The following is a 21,361-nucleotide window of genomic DNA, read 5'->3' on the forward strand; positions in this document are numbered from 1 at the left end:
TTTTTCCAGCAGACTCAATAGCAATTCTTGTTGACCATTTCAAGATGGAAAAGAATGGCTAAGTCTCCTTCCCAGATTTCTACTTCTAGGAGAGACTAATCAGATGCCAAGCCCCCAGATCTTTACAGTACTACTTCTGCCACACAACCGTACCTGTTCAACATCTGATAGGGATAGAATTGGAAAATAATCTCTAAGAAGTTCTGAGGCTGAAGATGAGTGAGGAGGAGGACACCAATCTGACCACCTCCAAAATGGGATATACAACCCTGATTTCTGAGGAGCTGTGTCCTGCTCCCATCAGAACACATGGCAGCATGGATCTTAACAAAATCTTCATGGGCTGAGAGGAAGTCACAGACTAAAATCACTCCACTAAAGAGCACGACCTAGGGGCATCTCACCTACCTGTGAATCTGCACCTAAACCTTCACGGAATTCAGATAAACTGATATCTAGGTTATGTCTGCTTGAAAATATCATGTGAAAACTAGAGCTTTTCAGCAACTGATTCACAGGCAGTTCTGATATCCTCACCTTTCAAGCAACAGCCATCAAATGGAGGGGGCAGATGGCTGGGGGCAGGAACTTGTTCAGCCATATAATTTTAATTTGCTGCCACGTGTTTAGTAGGGCTTTCAGAAGATGCTGGCCCAACCTGCACTGTCATAACCAACCGTGAATGTTAACACTCATGGCAAGTAATATAGGAGGGTATAAAGACCTTTTTTATTTTCTTAATAAAGTTAGAATGGTGGAAAATGTGAGAAGCTCTGCTGCCTGTGAGATCATATTGGGCAGAAACCACTCTTGCAGGAAATACACCTGAGTCAACTGTGCTTTCTAGAAGAGTAAGAAAAAAGGAGAAAAAATACAGAGGTGTCAATATAATAGACTTATAGCTTGCTTTAACCTTTCTCATTACCCCACTTCAGCAGGGAACACCAGGCCACTCAGAGAGGTGGGTGATTTTATACCAGGGCAAAGTGATGGCTCATCTGCTCCAACCAGCCAGAACGTGCTTCTGTGTCCCCAAAGTCCTTCTGAATACATTTTCTCCACCGTTGGAGACTCCTTGGGTGATACAGGGACTCCCTTGAAGATATGAGGTTTCCCTACTCCCATTGGGACGCCCGGCTGTTCCTTCTGTCATGTTATTTGAGCTGTGAGGCACAGTAACAAACGTACTTGGCAAATGTAAACAAAATCCACATCAAAAGCCTTTTTCTTGGTTTGTTTGTAACAAAATCAGAAGCATGGAAACCAAAACATTACCTCATCTCACACAGTGTTACCAGTTTCATAAAATGTTTTCAAACAGCTGTGCAGAAATTTCATCAGCATGTTAATAAATACATTAAAAATAATCACTCGGAACAACACAATTCTGAAAACCCAGCTCTGTAATTCTGTGGTTACACAAAATGTAGCCACATTAACTACAATGCATTCAATCTTCCTTTTCTGGCACGGTTGATTTAAATGTGAAGGGTGTATAAGAGACATGGAAATCTCATTTTCCCTACGTTAAATGAATACGGATGCAAGCACTCACAGAAATAATACTTATGGACACGTTTTGGGCAAATGTTTGCTTGGCATGTAATGCCTGCCTCATCCACCTTCATCTGCCAACACACCTTACCCTTGAGCTACAGATCTTCAGTCACTCGAATTTTGAGCTGTTCCAGTAGACACTGACTTAAGTCTTGAAGCCCTGCATCTTCCCTAGTTCCCTCTTCTCAAAGGACAAGCACCAATGAGCCACGAGCCACCATGTTCTGCTGATGGATTTTTAGAATTGCTATTTTATGATTCCTCAAAGTACATGTCATGGTATTAGAAAGTTTCTTATTGCTTGAAATCTTTCTCTCTCTTTTTTTTTTTTTTTTTGGCAAGCCCTCAACATTCAGGCTCTTGAGCCATTCCTGGAATTTCCTTATCGTAGAGAAGACTCAAATGAACAATTATAAATTGGGCAGCAATCCATCATTTATAGAAATACATAATCCCTTCTATTCTCTGCCTTAACCTCAAATCTCACTCTTCAACTCTTTCATCTCCATTCCAGGAACTGTGTATACCCATGGCCATCACCAGAGCATACGTACTCTACCATTTCTTGGTGCTGGGATAAAGCTGCTCATGAATGCTGGACACTTGGACAAATCCAAATGTTTGCCTCCACAGACCCCCTCAGCTAAGTAAAATCCCAGAATAAATTCTGAATAAAGAAAGTGAGGGTTTCACCCTGTGCTGTGACCCTGCGTATACTGCACACAACCAATTTATAACAGTCAACCAAGGAAAATGCTGCCAATCCATTTCCAGCAAAGGACACAAAAGGTTTAGGAGAAAGTATGCTTTTACTGACCAATTTCCTTTGGCCTTCCCTAAATGCTACCCCCATCCATTTAATAATTTGCTGTGCCAAGGATATCTACTTCAGAAGACAGCAGAAAAGGTATCTGAGCACTTTCTGCAATGAATTGGAAACATAAACATATTTTTAAATGTTCATGCATTTTGTTCTTACAGCAGTTCACTAAAATTGGTTGAAAAGCAATTACAGTATTCAAGCTTCTCTGCTCTTTCTGTTTTCATTTTTCTTTCGTAAGAGAGTGGTACACAACAATAAATGAGGAGGGATGCTGGAGGCTTCACGTGATTCCAAATTGATAGGAAAGCAAAGAGAGAGCAGACATAGAATCATACAGTTTTGACTGAAGATTGGATCATAACTGTGAAAAATACTTTTAATTGTGACACGACTGATATTTTTATCATAATAAAGATGCTTAAAACAGACAACTCGTAAACACAAATGCCTTTTAATGTGATTAAATGAAAAGTAATTTGGGGGCATGAACTAATGCTCATTATAAATGATCTTTATGTTTAATTATTGCAATGATGTGGCTGCAGCAAGCAGCTGTGGATTTAATTGTTGTCTGACACGAGGTGGGAGAAGAGTCAGAGAAAAGATCTTGGACAGCTTAAGTTATGTTCTGGAGCAGATGTTCTCATCAAAAGTCAACCAGCATTAGGCTGTCAGCTGCCAAAAAAACGTCCTTCTGCATTCATATCCATCTCTGGAAATTTTCCTCTATTATTCCCCCATGGCCTCTTCACCTGTGGATATCAAATCTCCGAAAGCAAAGACTTAAGAGCAGCTGTCCAACATTCTGCCACAATTTTTTTCCCACATCAGACTTTGTCTACCTGGTCTAACTCCATGAAACCACAAGGGGCCATCAGAATATCAAACAAAAGAAAATCAGCTCCTTCTTTTTCCCAGCAACGGATGCAACTCAAAGTCAGCACCTTGAATTGGATGTTAAAAAAAAAAAAAAAAAGGCAAACAAGTTGATTTTGACCCAAGCTTGTATGACAAACAGAGCTGTCAAGTTGCTCTGTAAATACCTGCTCCCTGCCTCTGCTGACATGAACTTTTCAACAGGCTGTTTCTGAGTCTCCTTTCGTTTCCCTCTCCAGTCCAGTGAATGCTATCTCTCAACATGGACCCAAAGCTGAGTTTTAGAAGTCTCTTAAAAGTGCTGAATATGCAAAACATCAATGGTGGGGATGGGAATGGAGCAGCTTCCTAGGCCAAAGATGCTCTGCTCCTTGCCAGCCACTACACCGCTGCCTTCTCACCTATTGTCCTCTACTCTGGTAAAAAATACTCATCTTGAACAAATCATTTATTTCCCAGCAGAATGGTTTCAGGACTTTTGAGACTTCTGATGCATGGAAAATCCCCCCATTGGCTAACCAAGCCATCCTCACCTTCAATTCTATTTCTTGAAGCAAGAAATGATGTAACTAAAAGAAGCCGAGTGAGGAATGATCTATAAATAACCTTTAATTATTGCACTGCTACAAGTTATAACCAGTCACTGGGGCTTTAGAGGAAGAAAAGAGGAAGGGAAGAGGCAATGATATCTACCACCACCTGCAAAAGCAAGCTGTAGAGTACTGAACTGGTATTGGTGGTTGAGGTTGGCGTGGGTATACTGGCTGGTGGAGACAGACTGGACTTATTTTCTTGTGGCCACTCTATGCCTTCAAGAGCTGTTTGATTATTAAGAGCAGAGTAGAAGTGCAAAGGGAATAAACCTGGAAGCAAAATACAAAATCTGGTGAGGAGCTTGTTTTTCACCGCTGCTCACAAGGAGATGTCATTATTTCATTACATCAATTTCAACACTTGCTCATCTATTAGCAGAAAAACATTTAAAATAATTTTCCTCATCAGAGGGAAAACAACCTCTCCTATTACCTAAAGATGGATCAGAGCAAAATGATACAAGGTGGAAACATACTCTGACAGAGAAAAGCCAAGCTGCAAAAAACACCAGAAAGGGATTTTGGGGAACAGCTTGGAAGAAAGGCACGTGGCATGGAAGCACCTCAAAGATTAAGCTCAACCTCCCATAAATACTGTATGTATCAAAATCAGAAAATATATAAATGAACACATGTGTACAAGCATCAAACCTGCTGGAGTTCAACAAGTGTTTGGATGATGCCAACAGACATAGGGTTTCATGTTTAGGTGGCCCTGTGTGAAGCCGGGAGTTGGGCTTGATGATCCTTGTGTCCCTTGAAATATTGTGTCCCTTGAAATACTCTCTGATTTGACGTGCATTTTAGACCATTTTCGGAGAGTTCTGTGCTACTGCAGATCTGGCATCACTGTATAAGCTGTGCCAAATACTTTTCCTTTCTAATGCAAGTATAAAAGAGTAAGAGCACTCACTTACGGAGCTGCACATCAGCCATGAATTTGTGCTTTCTTGGCTCCATTAGGACTATTTCTTTCCATTTCTTTTCTTTTTAATGCTGATGCAAACATTAGACTGAGACCAACACTGAGAAAAAAAAGAGTCGAAGGTGCTGATAAATGCCTTCCTCTTTTTAAAGCTGTGTTGTTTAATGCTTGAGAGCTCTCATTCCCATTATATAAAAAATTGAGTTTATTTGCAAAGCTCACATCTTTCTAGATATCCAAACAGATCTGCTTGAGCACAACAACTCACATGTTAAGCTCTTTGCAGTAGCTCACTATCAAATCAACACTTCAATTTGAAAAGTCTTTCCCTTCTGTTCAAAACTTTCTGACTCTTCTTTATATCTCCAGTGCTATGGTTGTGGTGAATTATTAATGTAAAAATTAGCAGGAGTACTTATTCTTCTTCACTTGATACCTGACTTGATAGATAGCAGCTTTTCTGGCCACTTTTCAGCCCAGCTGTGAAAAGCAATGCCGAATACAATTAAGAGATGCTCATGCTGTATTACCAGTTTGAGGCTGCGATACAGGAACTTCAATATGCATTTATGTACACACAGGCGATTCATTTCAATTAAACAAGATTTTGTTGGCTTGACAAGCCATGCAAGTGTTGCCAAATTACTTCTAAGAACCTAGAAGACCAAGTAAGCCCTGATATCCTCCAGCTATTTATTGATTTACATTCAGCAGCGGGTAGATCCTGCTTGCCTGAGCCCATTTGTCACAGATATTCTTCCCTCATCTAACAGCATGTTCTTGCTTTCCAAGCATAGTGTCATAGAATCATAGAATGGTTTGGGTTGGAAGAGACTTTAAAGATCAGCGAGCTCCAACCCCTGCTGTGGGCTGGTTGCCTCCCACCAGGTCTGGCTGCCCATAGCCCCATCCAACCTCACCTTGAATGCCTCCAGTGGGGGTATTAGCTATTCATCTTATCCTCCGTAGCTACGCAGATGATTCAGAGGAAGGCCTAAAAATCTTTACAACTATGGGCCCGAAACATTTGGTGCTGTTCAGAGCAGGGACACATCAGAAATGTAACGTGGTCCACTCTTTGAAGATGCTGTGATAGTTAGGAAGCCATGGGCATGCTCTCAGCTCTGCTGGTCACTATGGTGACCTTGTGGTTATTCAGAAAATCAAAGAATAGACTGGAAGGTTGGAAGGGATCCCCAAGGATCACTGAATCCAACTCTCAACTCCACACAGGACCACTCCAAATCCAAACCCTGTGTCTGAGAGCTGTGTTTAAATGCTCCTTAGACTCCACGAGGCTGGAAGACATCTCACAGAATCACAGAATGGCCCAGGTTGGAAGGGAACTCAAGGATCATGAATCTCCAATCCCCCTGCCACAGGCAGGGCCACCAACCTCCCCATTTTATACTAGACCGGGTTAGGACTAACCTAACTAACCCTAGCATCTCAAAGGTCATCTAGTTCCAACCCCCAGAGAAACACTACTTGAAGTGATTTTGAGACAAATGAGTAGAAAGCAGGTAATTCCATCTAAGCAATGAAGCAGGCAAACCAAAATTACACTGTTAGTTAAGGGTGAATAGGTTTTCTGTGTCATGGGTGGAAATATCACAGTGGCTGGAAAGAGAATAGGAAGCTGCTATGGAAATTTGAGATCGTGTTGTTTCCAGCAAAGTGCAATAGAAAACAACAGAGCAGGAATTTAATACGACACGCTGCGTTAATACAAAAAAAGGGTCTTTAACCTGTCACCAACCTGCCCTTAAAATAGTTTCTGACACAACTCTTCAAGGAGAAATCATACAGTCAAGCAGAGAAATCTCAGCTTTTTTTGCTAGAAACCTTTTGCAACAAGCAGAGCTCCCCCGGTGGCTTGAATGTTTGGTTTGCTTCACGTTCAAGCCTGTTTTTCTTTTAATTGTATGCAACTCAAGAGGTTGTCGAGGGTAATGCCATTCATGCAAACAGGAGTTGGATGCAGCTGAATGGACATATCTTTTCCTGCCCTTTTATGTTTAAAACGACTGACTACAGAAATTATTTAGAGTTAATGGGATAGATCTCATCTCACTCGTGCTGGAAGAAATCCCATGTAACTCCATTGACTTCAAGGTCAGCTGAGATCAGAATTTGGGATATCATCTTCACAAATTCAGTGTTTTCAATTTTCTCTTGTCTTTACCTTTTCCAGCAGCTATAATTAGCACTTAATTAATTAAAATAGAACACAGACCCTGGTAGGACTCTCCCATAGTGTATCATTCTGCTCTATTCTCACTCCATATATCAATTTTCTTATCAGACACAAGGTCTCTGAATGCTTTAATTAGAAAAGCCAAGCTTAATGTTTCCAGCTCTCCATCAAGCCCGGGGTCAGGCCCAGAATATTCACAACTGAGGCTGTGGAACATGGCAGCACCCAAGAATTTCATAGAGCTCCCATATGGGTCCATCACATTTGCAATGCAACGGAAGAGCTTTCACCTTCTGTAAGGTGAAGTTGATGCAAGTAAACACCCTAAATTAATTAACTATATAATTAATACACAGCACTAAAGCAGATCATTAGCAAGAAAGAGAAATATTACCATTCCGCTTTGTGAGTGTGTGTAAAACTGATTTTTTTTACAACAGCAAGGTACTATTTACAGATTACTGTCTTCTCTCAGTTCCTTCAGATGTGAGTTAGAGTGCTATTAACCTTTAAGCTGCTAGTGAAGTTTACACACTCTTGCAAGATCCCTTCTCTCTGCCAGCGGAGGGGAGAGGGGAAACCCACGTGCAAGAAAGAAAGCTCTGATCACAGCATCCATGCATCTGTTTTTTGGTTTTCAGTTCTTCTGTTGACAAGTCCCTTCCTTCAAAAATCACAGCTCCTTCTCTGCAGTCCTCCCACTGAAAGGGACTTGTCAGGGAGGGGTGGCCCTGACAAGGAAAAATAGCTTCTTTACCTTTCCTTTTAACAATGGATTAATCTCTCTTTTGTTCTCCATGAGAACTAGGTGTCACATTTCAAAATGCACTTTTAAAACAGGTATAATTAAAGCTTGGCAAAAGGAGGGAGGCAGAGAAATTAGCAGTAAAAATGGTAATAAAGGCATTTTAGAGCCCGCATGAGCTGGAAGGTGCTTCATCCCACCCCAATGCCACACAGCTACAATTACACACCATTGCAAAAAGAAAGAAAGAAAAGTAATTATAAAAATGAACTTTTCTTCAAAAAATAAGCACTTTGGAAAAAGATTACTCCTTTGAACACCCAAGCACTTCAAAAAGAGGATGAATTAGCGCTGACAACTTAATAAAGTAGCCATCAATTATTTAAAATGCGATGGCTCTTCTCATACAGCACTTCTGATTAGGAAAACATTTCAAAAACGAGAAATTAAGTGTTATTCTTCCGAAGTGAAATGGACTCAGGCTTCAAGTGCAGGAAAAAGAAAAAAAAAAAGAATGTGACTTTCAATGAGCCCAGCAAGAACGCAGGAAAGTTCTTTCTCTGGAAGTCAACTATAAACTGCATTGCCTGGGACTGCATTACAGTATGTTTTGGGATGCACAAAGCAAACCAAGCCAAGAGAAGGGAGAAAATACACACTGTTGTGATGAAGAGACACTACCCCGAGCTAATAGGTGTGGAGACAGTCAAGAAAACCACCCCAAATTCCAGCACTGCCAAGTTTAGAAAAGCAAGCAATGAAACTTCCCTAGTGAAAAGACAGTTAAGAATGAGAATCATAGAATCACAGAATGGCCTGATTGTAAAGGACCACAACGATCATCCAGTTTCAACCCCCTGCTTTGTGCAGGGTCATCAATCACCAGACCAGGCTGCCCAGAGCCACATCTTAGAGGGCTGTTGGTTTCATAGAGATACATTTCTTATTTAAGTGCAATTCACCAGACTTTGCCTTATATACTTACAAGTGGATACTAAGAGCCTTCTGGACATTGCAGATAAGGTCATCCATCACTGAAACAACCCTAGCAACATCCAAACGCTGATTTAAGGTGAAGAAACACACTGGAAGAAAGGTAGCTGGAGAGAGAAATGGAAAACTGGGTGAAGCAGAGCTTTTGTGGTTGTTGTATCTGAGCTTCAACACCTAATTTTGGAAGCACCCCTAGGTCAATGAGGTCAACTCTACGTCTGCATCCTAGGGACATATTCTCCCGCTATGGATGCTATAGGCTTCATGAGGTTACAAACAAGAAATGAGAAGTTTAAGGTCTAAACAAACAGAAGTGCAGCCAAGCCAAACAGCTTCTCCTCTGGACATAAAGATAAGGGGCTCTTTCTGACACCAGCAATCTGGGCTCAGCCATGTGAGGGAAAATGAGGATGTATGGGAGCAATACTACAAGTGAAGGAGACTAGACTGCTTTGCAAATTAAAATAATCAATCCAACTCTGCAGCTGAGTCTGGGGTAGGTATATTTGTTTTACTCCCAACTTTTGAAAGAGCTGACTGCAAAAAAAAAAAAAAAGAAAAAAGAAAAAAAAAAAAAAAGAGCAAAACAGGGAAGTTGCAGTGGTTTTATCAGTCCAGCAATTATTCAATGAACTGCCATGTGAAGACAAACCCAGCACAAGAGAGTTCCCTCAAAGGGGTTAATTCTGCAAGAAGCTTCTCTGCATCCCACTGATGGCAGCAAATCTGATGCACTTGGTATTTTACAGGCATTCCCAGTACTATGCTGGTACATATCCCATAATCTTCAATTACTGCATACTCCTGTTGACTTCTGGCCAAGCAGAAATAGTTGTATGTGTGATGAGTGCAGGATTTAAAATTAAAATCCTATCAAAAGAAATTGAAAAAGGGAAGGCAGACAATGCACAGAGTTCCTCCCATCACCCTAGGAAGAACATTAATTCAGGAGCAAAAGAAATGTAATAAAAACACTTCCAGCTCAATATAGTGCATCTATGGAGACAGGATTAATCCAGAAGGTGTACAGAGAATTGCAATGACACAGACAGGATATGCCAGTGAGATGTCAATCTTTGAGGCCAAGAAGATAATGCCACCTATCTCTTTTTTTAATTCTCTTTTTGTTTTCTGTCGTCTCCAGTGTGCAAGAAATGAGTGCACTTCTCTTTCTGCTTTGGTTGGAGCCCCACTTTTATCAGACCAATGTCCAGAAAAAAAACAGAAAGACATAGAAAATTCACAGTAGCAAATTCAACCTCTCTTTGCATCCATTCCAGTTCCCAGGGTAACCTTGAGGGCCCAGAGCCCTTTCTGCTCCCTTGATCTCCATGGAGTCACATTGGCCATGCAGCAATCCATCTCTCCCTTGGCTGGCTGCTCCTCTTCCCACGCAGGCCAAAAACTGAGGATGCCTTTGACGGCTGATAAAGTCAAATACATCTCAAAAGAAAAGGCAGCTCTTGGAAGATCAGATTGACAGAGTGCTAATGCGGCTCTGTCCCTGTCAGCACATGTGTCAGAAACCATTACTTCTCTTCTGCTTGTCCACCAAAAAATCCTGCTGCAGAAAGATCAAAAGAGACAGCAGTCGCTCTGTCCCCTCCAACCCGCCCTGAAAACACAAAGTTTGACCCTGTTCCAGATGGGTTTCTCACCACCATCAGCTCAGGAGGTTGTGCTTTTCCGACCCGATGCTGCCCGTTTCAAAGATGTTCAGAGCAATGGTTATTGCTTTTGCTCAAACCCAGAGCTTAAGGCTGGAAATACAGCTTTCCCAGCCTGGGCCATCATCTAAAATAACCCAGCAGAAACAACCCTAAGCAAGGGAAGCTAATGAGATGAATTCAATCACCTTCAAGTATTGGACCATAGGAATGATGTTGGCTGATGCCCTACAAAGATGGAGATTTAGAAAGAAAGTCACATCAGCCAGACAACCTTTGAATAGCAAGCTTTACCAATTAAATTCTTGAAGAAGCATTTAAGATTTACTGATGAAAAGCACGTTGTAATTGCTGAGAGACAAGACTGGATGATCTCTTTTTATTAACCGATCTGTTTTTCCCATACCATCTTTTGATTAGACTCATTGGTACAACTGCTATACAGACACTTTTATCTCTAGTACTGACAAGATCATAGTAGCTACACTGACCCTAGTAACGCAAACGGAGAGGCACACTTTAATAACACTGCAGTAATTTAAACCAGACATCACACATACCAATATACAACCACAAGCTGTGGTTGTGTGAAGGATGTAATGTGGACATTGGATTATTTTATTTGTTTCATATTTAATGCAGCTCTGAGACACAGAATCACAGAAAGGAGTCATAAGTCCAACTCCTGGCTCCATGCAAGACATCCAGAACCCAAATCCTAAGTCTGAGAGCAGTGTCCAAATGCTCCTTAAGCTCCACCAGCTCAGGGCTGTGCCCACTGCCCTGGGGAGCCAGCTCCATGCCCATCACCCTCAGGTGAAGAACCTTTTCCTCACATCCAACCTGACCCTCTCCCGATTCATGTCAACTCCATATAACATACACATGACACGATAAGGGACTGCAGCCAAAAACTGTAACTTGGGAAGTTCAGATTAGACCTGGAAAAAGCTTTTCAGTACGAGAGCAATGCTGAACCAGTGTCCAGATGCTCTCCACCTCTGGAAGTTAACAAGACTTATTGAAAGTCTTCCTGGGCAAGTGGCTCTGGTGGTCCTGCTTGAACACAGGAGTTGAACAGAGCTCTGGAGGTCCCTCCCAACCCAAACAACCTGTGATTCTGACAAAAAAAAAACCACCATTATTGACCTTACATGTCATTGATCAGTGTCTGGTTTTGGGCTGGAGGTCCAGACGGATGAGACCAACCTTCTTCCACTAACAGAGCTATGATCCTAGGATACCACATACGTACATACTGAAAAAATAGTTATTAAATACCTGGAAATACTGGTTACACATCATCTGTGAAGTTCAAAACCAATCTGAGCAGGTATGGGCAAAAAACTGTAGTCATATGGTTGACACTTAGCAAGGTGAACAGAGCAAGGTGGTAGTTCCAGGAAGGACCATGATCATTACCCAGTTCTCACAGCTTGCCATCAGGACTGAGGCTTTTCACATTTCTCTGTATCGTTACTTTCTAACAGGTAGATAAGGTGTGATTTTACTTGCTTCCAAATGTTTGTTCAAACTGGAAAGCGATTCTCATACATTTTAGACAACACCATATAGAACCACAGAATCACCAAGGTTAGAAAAGACCTCCAAAATCATCCAGTCCAACCATCCACTTATCACCAATATTTCCCACTAAACCATGCCCCTCAGTACAACATCACATTTCTTGAACACCTCCAGGGTTGATGACTCCACCACCTCCCTGGGCAGCCTATTCCAGCTCCTGATCACTCTTTCAGAGAAGCTGTTTTTCCTGACATCCAACCTGAATCTCCCCTGGTGCAACTTGAAGCCATTCTCTCATAGTCCTATCGCTAGTTATATGGCCAAGATTGGCTTCGTGTGGAGTCTTGTGAACCATGAGAGATACAGTATGCTAGCCTACATTCAGTAATGAATAAACAGGCATTACATGGATTCTGGCCAACTCCAATGCAACACTGCACCCGCCAATGGAAGAGACACCCAGAGATTGCAGGGATTAATGACAGGCCATAGAGATCTCAAATCACAGAATCATACAATCACAGAATGGCCAGTGTTGGAAGGGATCTCAAGGATCATGAAGCTCCAACCCCCTTGCCACATGCAGGGCCACCAACCTCCCCATTTCACAGCAGCCCAGGCTGCCCAGGGCCCCATCCAACCTGGCCTTGAACACCTCCAGGGATGGATGGGGGCATCCACAGCCTCTATGGGCAGCTGTTCCAGCACCTCTCCACTCTCTCTGTAAAGAACTTCTCCCTGACACCCAACCTAAAACTTCTCTCTTTCAACTTAAAACCATTCTCCTTGTCCTGCTGTTATCTATCTTTACAAAGAGTTGACTTCTCTCCTGTTTGTAGGTTCCTTTTAGGTCCTGGAAGGCTGCAACGAGGTCACCCCACAGCCTTTTTTTCTCCAGGCTGAACAAGCCCAGCTGTGTCTTTGTATGGGAGCCTTCTGATCATCCTTGTGGCCCTCCTCTGGACTTTCTCCAACAGCTCCCAAACATGCAACTGCTTATATTGGGTCCAGTGTGACACAGCCATACAATGCTTTGTGCATGATGACTCTGCTCTTCCAGATCTGGAGAGGAAGAAAATAATTCTGCCTGCAAGGAACGCTGCTCCAATATGTCTACGTGCAACTTAAAGCCATCTCCTGCCTAGGCTTTACATTCAGTAAATGTTAAGCTTGATTTTTAAAATAAATTGAAGCACTGCCATAATGGTTTGCCTAAAGCTAGCAATTGCTTTTATATAACTTACAGCTTCACGATCAGCCTCAGTGGAGAACTTGCACATCTGCATATGACTTACAAGGGAGCCTCATAAAGCCTTCCCCAAAAGGCAGTAAGTACTCTAAACGTTTCCCCCAGAGGAAGAATTATCTAAAGAAATATTTAAAGGAACAGGGAGATTCAGACTCTCACAGAGAGATAATTTTGTCTATCTATTCAAAGTGAAAAAGAAGATTCGTGACATGGGGTCAGCTGGCAATGCCGCTGCTGCTGGCTTGGCCAGTCTTCGCAGCGATGAAGACACCTGCAAAGCACTTTTTCAGACACCATGTTGCTGAAAACCAGGTGAAACGCAAGGACCAGCACCACAGGTGGTGTCTCTAAAGCCACACTTGTCCTCGAATGGGAAAAATCCAACTGATCAGCCAGGCCTACTCCTTAATGGCTTTTTGATCGCTGGAAGCCAGACTGAAAAGACAGCTGATTTGTTTACACTAATAAATAATAACACCCACTTGCTATCAAGGCATGCGCTCATCTCGACTGGTGAGCCATTTAAATGCCACTCACTGCGTCCATTCTTCTTCTTAACACCCAGTAATCTGACAGGGAGAAAACATGCCAAAGCCACCAGCAACGCTTCCTTAGAAAGTCACTAGCAATGACTTTGTGCGTGGGGTAAGCAGTGCTAGCAGTGAAGTAATTAGCTCCAGCAAGCAATTATCCTGCAAACAGCCGCACGCTCTGACTTCTGAAGGAGTTTTTTACTTGATTTTCAGCCACTGGAGCTTTGCCAGAAAACCATCAGGCCCGTCATTGACACAATTCTGCTATAAAAAACAGCAGCCACACTGATGCTTTAAGAGAAAATCCTGCCCTGCTGGTGGAAAGATGGAAGCCACGTGCACTTCACGTTGGATGGAAATGGGGTGATGCATCTTCAAGGCCACCATTCATTGTGACCACCTGGCTGGAAAGATTGATCACGCTGACATGAAACATACAAGAACAGGCCATAGGAAGCTGTCGAGCTGCTTGCAGCCTAATTTAGTATTGATTTAAGCAATTACAGCATAAAGTTTAACGTGGAATAATTCTGAAACAAATTAGTTTCACGGTTATTCAGTCACTCTGAGTAAAAGGAGAGGAATTTACAATATTTCACATTTACGGCTGGAAGAATGGAAACAAGACCATCCTCCTTGTTAAATGCACTATTTACTATGGGCAGCTGCAATCTTTTCTTAGCATAATCTTTAAAGAACTGCATTTGTCTGAAGATATGGTGGTGTAAGATACTAGAAAACCTCTCATCTGAAAGCTAATTCAGGTCAAACACGTAGTGATAGTTATCACCAAGAAGTTATTATCACTCTGTGCGGTGGGAGCTGATAAATGCTTGAGTCGTGTTCACATCACAGCAGTGGCTCCTGCTGCAGGAGCTTCAGAAAGATGTTCAGGATAGGAAGGAGTGGGTGGTTGAACCATGAACCTGTCCATCGATGACATAAGGGAGAAAAAAGGAACAGCTTAAGGAGAGAGGTGCAAGGATGACTCACACCACACACCTTGTTTTCTTTACATCTGTGATCTGGGCATCCATGATCTCTGGGCAGCCTGGGCTGGTGGTTGGCAACCTTGCCTGTGGCAGGGGGTTTGAAACTAGATGATCTTTGAGGTCCTTTTCAACCCAGGCCATTCTATGATTCTATGATGTGATGAGGGCAAAGATTCCAGGCTCCAGCACTGTCAGCCCTTCTCCTTTTAATGCAAAATCAATAAAATTATTTTAGGGAGCTATTTGGATGACTTGGTTCAAAGAGGCAGCCATTTTTCTTCTCTTGCACAAAATTACCCTTCTGTAATGCTGGGAACAGGCAGACCTTCTGACCGTGTAAACTCTGACCAAGAATAATTCCAGTTCATAATGATTTCCATCCATCATGAGAAATAAATTACAGGGGCTAGACAAGAAAATTCCAAGCCATTCTGTCTCTTCAACCCCCAATGAACTATAAGAAAATGCTTTGCTATTATATAACACATTTTCATGGCTACCAACAAGTCACAACACACAGAAATACATTACTGCATTAAGAATCCAAAACAAATAGGTGAGGTTAACAACCTCCATGGTCCTGCTCCAAAGCTTGTGTGTTAATGCTACTGTAAAACATTTTCAGCTCTCAGTAAGGTCAGCTGCCTGTGCAGGCTGAGTTCAGGCTCTCACTCACTTCAATTCCCAGAAGAGAAAACAAAAGGAAGGCAAACAATACACAATGGAACACAGTATACCTAATTATCTCCAGATCTCTCAAAGTGAACCTCAAACAACATCCTCAGTGCAGCCCTGGAAACATGGAAGAGTAGAGTTCTGATTTTAATTGTAACTCAGAGTTTCACTCTTCAGATGCTTCTCCTGTTATGGAAGCCAGAACGACTCTAAAATTTACTTTTTTTCCTACCCTTTTCCAAAAAAATCAAAGTTTGGAAGATTTCTGCATGTCTTGCAGATTTGGCCTATTTCTCTTCTCCAAGGTACTCACAATGCTGAGGAATTACTCGCAAATAAATGCAAAACAAGGGTACATTTTGTAGTTTCTTCCCACTCTCTGCTATTATTGCTCAACTGATGCACTCAAGTTCATCTATAAAACTCCTTCTGTTCTCATTAAAGTTGCTTTCAATACTCAGCTGTTGTTTCATAACCACCCCTGCTGTGGTTCTGCTATAACATCTCATACCTGATTGGCAGTGCCAAGGGAGGAGAAAACAACAAATGTCATCAACTCTGTCTTCTTAAGCTTAAAAGAGGGCTCAATGTGTGATACCCAGCCATAAAGTGCTCTTGGGGCCCTGCCCTGTTCTCAACTTCAGCTGTGTATGCTCAGTGAAACCATTTTTACATTGGTAATTATTTACAAAGAGCTTTATTTCTCCACTCCTCAGTTTTGATAGCGGAGTTTCAGAGAAGGCTGTTAAAGCTCTGCCTTTGCAAGAATGTAGTCCAGAGATGCTGTGCTTCTCCAAAACTTTATTTGAACTCGTGGACATTTCCTAGATCACATATAGAAGGTTTTGCCCCCCTCTTTTAAGGTGCTCGTTCCCTTCTAAGGGCTTGGAATCTAATTTTGCTTTGCCACTGTAAAAAACATCCCATACCCAAGCCCAAAGCACGCAGACAGGTGCAGCTTTAGTAACCATTAATACATGCAAAAAACCCAGCGACGTTCACCCAAATAACAACGAGAACAGTAAATGCAACTAGTATGCATCATTAAAATACACATACATTTTTAGAGATATAAACTAAGGTTGAAAGAAGCCATAAAAACCTTGGGAGATACACATTACTGCCTAAGAACTTTGCAAATATTATTCATTCCCAAAGAGACAATTTTATAGATAAGAGGGAATTATTTAAAAGGATTAAAAGAGCTTGACCCTAATCACAGCAAGAGTCTGTTAATTCATTCTTTTCAGTCCCATGCAACACGTATAATATCAGGATGTTTTTCTGAGGCTTCTGAACTGTCCCATTACCCATGTAGTTAGGATAAGATGTGTGTTTATTGCTATTATCACTTCTTCAAATCAGAGCTTTAAAAAGCTATTTCATAAGAGACTTCTCATAGAAATACTCTTAACTTCAAAGCCAAATCTCTCAAATCTCTCTTATCTGGCTGAGGTAGCAATACAGTTGCCTTGCTGCGACAGCACCACGTGAATCACAAACACACTGCACTAGGGAGGCAAAACAGCTCAGACCTGCTCCTCCTCTGGAGTTTGCACATGTGTGTAGTCCAACTGCACCACCCTATGATCTGCAAGCACTCACAGAACTCCCAAGGGAGACAAGCATCAAAACCCTTGAAAATTAGCTTTTGCAGTAGGGCTTTCATTTGTCATCACAGTGGCTTTAATAATTGGTATGGTCCTGAATGCTTCCAGGGAGGGGGCATCCACAACCTTGCTGGGCAACCCATTCCAGTGTCTCACCACCCTCACAGTAAAGAACTTCTCCCTGATATCTAGTCTAGATCTATACTCTTCCACTTTAAAGCCATTTCCCCTGGTCCTGTTGCTATCTACTCTTCTAAAAAGTCCCTCCCCAGCTTTCCTGTAGGCCCCCTTCAGGTACGACCCAGGACTTGATATCATCATTAGGTGGGCAGTAAGGGAAGCTGCTGGCAGCTCCCCTGGTTCCTACCTGCAGAAGAGGCCGCTGCACACCCAGGACCTTCATGGTATCTGCATTAGCCAACAACTTCAGGGGGTCAGACGCCTTCGTGACTCCTTCGATTTCTTTGTTGATCTCAGCCAGGACCTGATTGAGGAAGATGTTCTTGATGTACATGGTAAGGAACTCACGGAGAGGACACTGTTTGGTTGGGCCAAGCTCCATGGCGTGCTCTATCTCCTTGATGAATCTGGAAAACGAGAAACAAAGCTTTCAGTGGAGTTCAACCATGCAGTTAAAAACGTGACGGTTGCATTTGTGATTCCTATACCCAAAAGCCAAGCACCAGTAGCGAGGAAGACAAGACAGACTGTGACGTGAAGTGTGAAGAGTAGAAAAGGTTTATAGGGTGGCCTTCAAAAAACATATAGTGCCAACAGATGGTGAGACAGACTTGATGGCTGGAGAAGGACAACAGACAACATGGGGAACCGGTGAGAATCTACAAGCCAGGCACAATTTTTGTTTATCAGCCCCCAAAATGACTGATTTTGCTCTACTTCATACATACTGGAAAGACCTTTTCTTTTAAACAAAATCAGGATGTCAGAAACCACTCTGAGAAGGCAAACTTCTGGGGATGGTCACTTGATTCATACAGGTTAATTCCCCACCTCTAAAACAAACAGATGTATTTAACAGCTCAAAGTCTAGAGATACCATAAAATAATTTTAAAAAAAGCAATGGAATAAATGCCAATATCATACTGCATTATGCATATCTGCATTATGCTATATTTTTATTACGTGTTATTGTTTCATTCTAGGATCCATTTCTGTGCATGCAGAACGACGTACCAATTCTGGGAATATTTTAGCACAGAATGTTTGCCATCTCCTGCAAAATATCTTCATCTCAGTGATGCCATCTGTTTACTAGATAGGAGTTTCTTCTAGAAACTACCTCGTCATTGCTTTCATTTACATTCGAGGCAACAAAATTAGTCTTCCTTTTAAATTTGTATATATTTACATAATTAGGTGTTGAATAGCAGGGTCATAATGGACTAAGATGTTCTATCCAAAAGAGAGAAATATGGATGGTATTTGCGTTGCCCTTCCAACACTGCGTGCAGTCTTTTGAATCTTAATTCCACTCCTGGATGAGCTGGAATTGTTTTTCTCTTTGTTTTATAGATCAGAAGTAGAAGCAAGTGTTTGAACCTGGATCCCCCAGCACACATAGCAGCCCAGCACACCACCATTTCTTCACTAAGAAATTTTTTTCTTTGGCAATTAATGCATATTTCAACAGTTCCATACTGGTCAGCATTTACAAAGGATGAATTTGCACTAACCATTTCTTCCCCACACACTTCAGTGAGGTCTGTTTCTGCAAACCCATAACTTCCTACCTTCTCCTTCAGCACTCCAAGAGGAGGCAGCCTCCTATCAGAGCATCTGTCAATTTCAGTAGCATGATTTCCTTCAAATCCAAACCATTTCCTCCCTAATGCCCCTGCAGTGTTGACTCCATCACAGCAGAATGACACATTTGGGATGACGCAGTGGAGGGAACCATTTACACTAAGTTTGAAAAGTGCTCCTCCAAAGAGACATACTGCACAGGGAGAAGTGCAAAGGATGGCAGCTTTACTTCCTAGCTTTCATGGATCGATAGAGTGAATAGGCTTTATCAAAGAGGGAAACTGCAGAGTCATCTGGGAAGAGAGCACAGAGAACACCACCGAGCTTATCTCTGAAATAATAGATTTAATGTCACCAGTTCCAAGTGACAATCACTGATGCCCTTAAGAGAACGCTGTCAGGTTTGATGGAACCTCATTCAACTGACTGACTTACTGCATTTTTACACGTCTGCCAACAAATCTGCAATGTTCTCCTGTTTTTTTAAAGCCTCATTTACACAGTGCTCGTGATGGGGTAGAACTCACTTAAAAAAAAAAAAAAAATGAATTAGCTTTTATAATTCCTGCACCATACAACTACATACCACTATCTCTCTTTCAGATGGGAAAGGGAAGACAAAGCAACTTGATCCTTTCAGTATATAAGGGAGGATGCTATGAGAAAGAGTGGGACAGACTCTTCAGCAGGGTCTGTTGTGATAGCACAAGGGGAAGTGGTTTAAAACTAAGAGAGGGGAGATTTAGACTGGATATAAGGAAAAAGTTCTTTACAATAATGATGGAGAAGCACTGGAACAGGTTGCTCAGAGATGTGGTGGATGCCCCATCCCTGGAGACACACAAGGTCAGGACGGATGGGGCTCTGAGCACCTGATCTGACTGCATGTGGGTGTTCCTGTTCACTGCAAGGAGTTGGACTAGATGATCTTTAAGGTCTTTTCCAACTCAAATGAATCTATGAATCTCAGCTTGCAGTGAAATGAGGGGAACAGCTCTCAATTCTGTAACCCAGCACGTGCTTAAACATAACTGAACTAACAGAAACACAAGAAAACTTTCAGAAAGAGAATGGCCCATACAAACTAGAAGAGCTCAGATTTGCTGATCTACAATCAACCTCTTATCAGGCAGTGGTGTGATGCTGTTTCTAAGTGTTTCCCACAGCAGAGACTAAATTGCTTGTGTGAGGCCACAGAAAAGGTCAGTGCTAGCAAAAGGTGTAATCAAGAATGTTGGACTCCTTGTACCCAGCATTAATCACCATCTCAGGCCTCCCCTGAAGACCCACGGTTCAATCTCCACCAAATTTCATCTTCATTGGAGAACTGAATTCTGGCGGTTCACGTGTTCTAACAGGCTTTAATTTCTTGGCATAAACAAGACAACAGCAGTTCACTTAATACCAGTAAGAATCCAAAAGATACCCTTATTTTACTTGATACAAACCATAAAGTAATCACAGATTAGGAGAAAGCTGCTAGATAGCAATGACTCTGTGAGAGGGATTTTATGAGCGCTCAGCAACACTTGTGATAAAGAACAAATGGTCAAGACCTTAAGAAAGCAGATTTAAACTTGATAGCAGAGAAAAGTTATTAAGAATGAAACTGTGTGTGGTGAGGAGGACAAGAGGATATGGATGAGCGACCTTAGGCTTGAGTGTTCAAAGATAGCTTGATTAAATGATAATGGTAATGAAAAACAGATTATTTCTGAAGTCTTCATTTAATCAAAGGATCTCTACTGAAGGAAATGGAAGTAGAGAAAAGGAGTATGGATGTCAGAGCTACTCTTACAGTAGGGAGCATAGGCTATATGCTATATGCTAAAGTTCAAGGTTGACTTGTCCTCACCACGTCTACACCAGGCAGAATTCCTAACTGCTGGAGGTCCCAGCATCTGCTCAGCAATTGCAGAATTCCAGGTAGCAGTTGTGCAGCTCAGCGTTCATCCCAGAAAGGGGAAAAGCCCTTTGAACACAGCACCATGGTGGCTGAGCAAGCATTACAAGGCTTCAAGTGAAAATGCAGCAAGAATCCTCTGACCACATTACATTGCAACACTGATACACTATACAGGTTCTGTATCAGCAGGAATACACAGAATGTCATTAGAAATAAACTAAACTAATAGAAACATAAATAATAAAACATTCATTTAATGCATGCCTTAGGAGAATTAAGAATGCAAAGTCAAACATTGAAGATTTGGGAAAGTAAGGATTGGAGTAGCTTGTGTCACCTTAATTTGCCTGCCGTCCACAATGCCATATTAACTACACAATAGCACTGTTGCTCTTTTCAGCAGATCTTGGTCTTGTCTGAGGACAAAGACTTGGTTCAAAACACAATGCAAGGGAAGGAAGTCCTTAGCTTGGGAGCAGGCACCTTTTCAAGGTCCTTGTCCTTAGCTCAGTCCCCTTTATGGGCAGAACTGTGCTTATGAGGGGCTTCACCCATTACAAACCAGAAGCCTTTTACAAAGCTGTGTGCACTGCAGTTCTTCAAAGCTGTGTAACTGAGCCAAATTTTTGGTGCATTTTCAGAGAAATGGCAAAAAGGCACAACCTTAACACAACAGTTCTTATTGAGAACTGTGAAGATGCAAATTCTCAGCCTGAATATCTTCCAAA

The 21,361-nt window shown here is 41.9% G+C and overlaps 1 protein-coding gene across 1 annotated transcript in view; it reads right to left on the reverse strand.

The window, feature by feature from the left end:
- The window catches only part of EXOC4 (exocyst complex component 4), a 397,972-nt gene that overhangs the window by 90,034 nt on the left and 286,577 nt on the right, over positions 1 to 21,361 (reverse strand). Inside the window, exon 11 of the mRNA XM_042815485.1 lies at positions 17,330 to 17,549. Within this exon, the coding sequence (XP_042671419.1) occupies positions 17,330 to 17,549 (220 nt within the window). The remainder of the gene's footprint in view (positions 1 to 17,329; positions 17,550 to 21,361) is intronic.

The sequence above is a fragment of the Centrocercus urophasianus genome, unplaced genomic scaffold (assembly GCF_019232065.1).
Source record: "Centrocercus urophasianus isolate 14NV4802_14NV808 unplaced genomic scaffold, USGS_Curo_1.0 seq_15, whole genome shotgun sequence".
Taxonomy (NCBI): domain Eukaryota; kingdom Metazoa; phylum Chordata; class Aves; order Galliformes; family Phasianidae; genus Centrocercus; species Centrocercus urophasianus.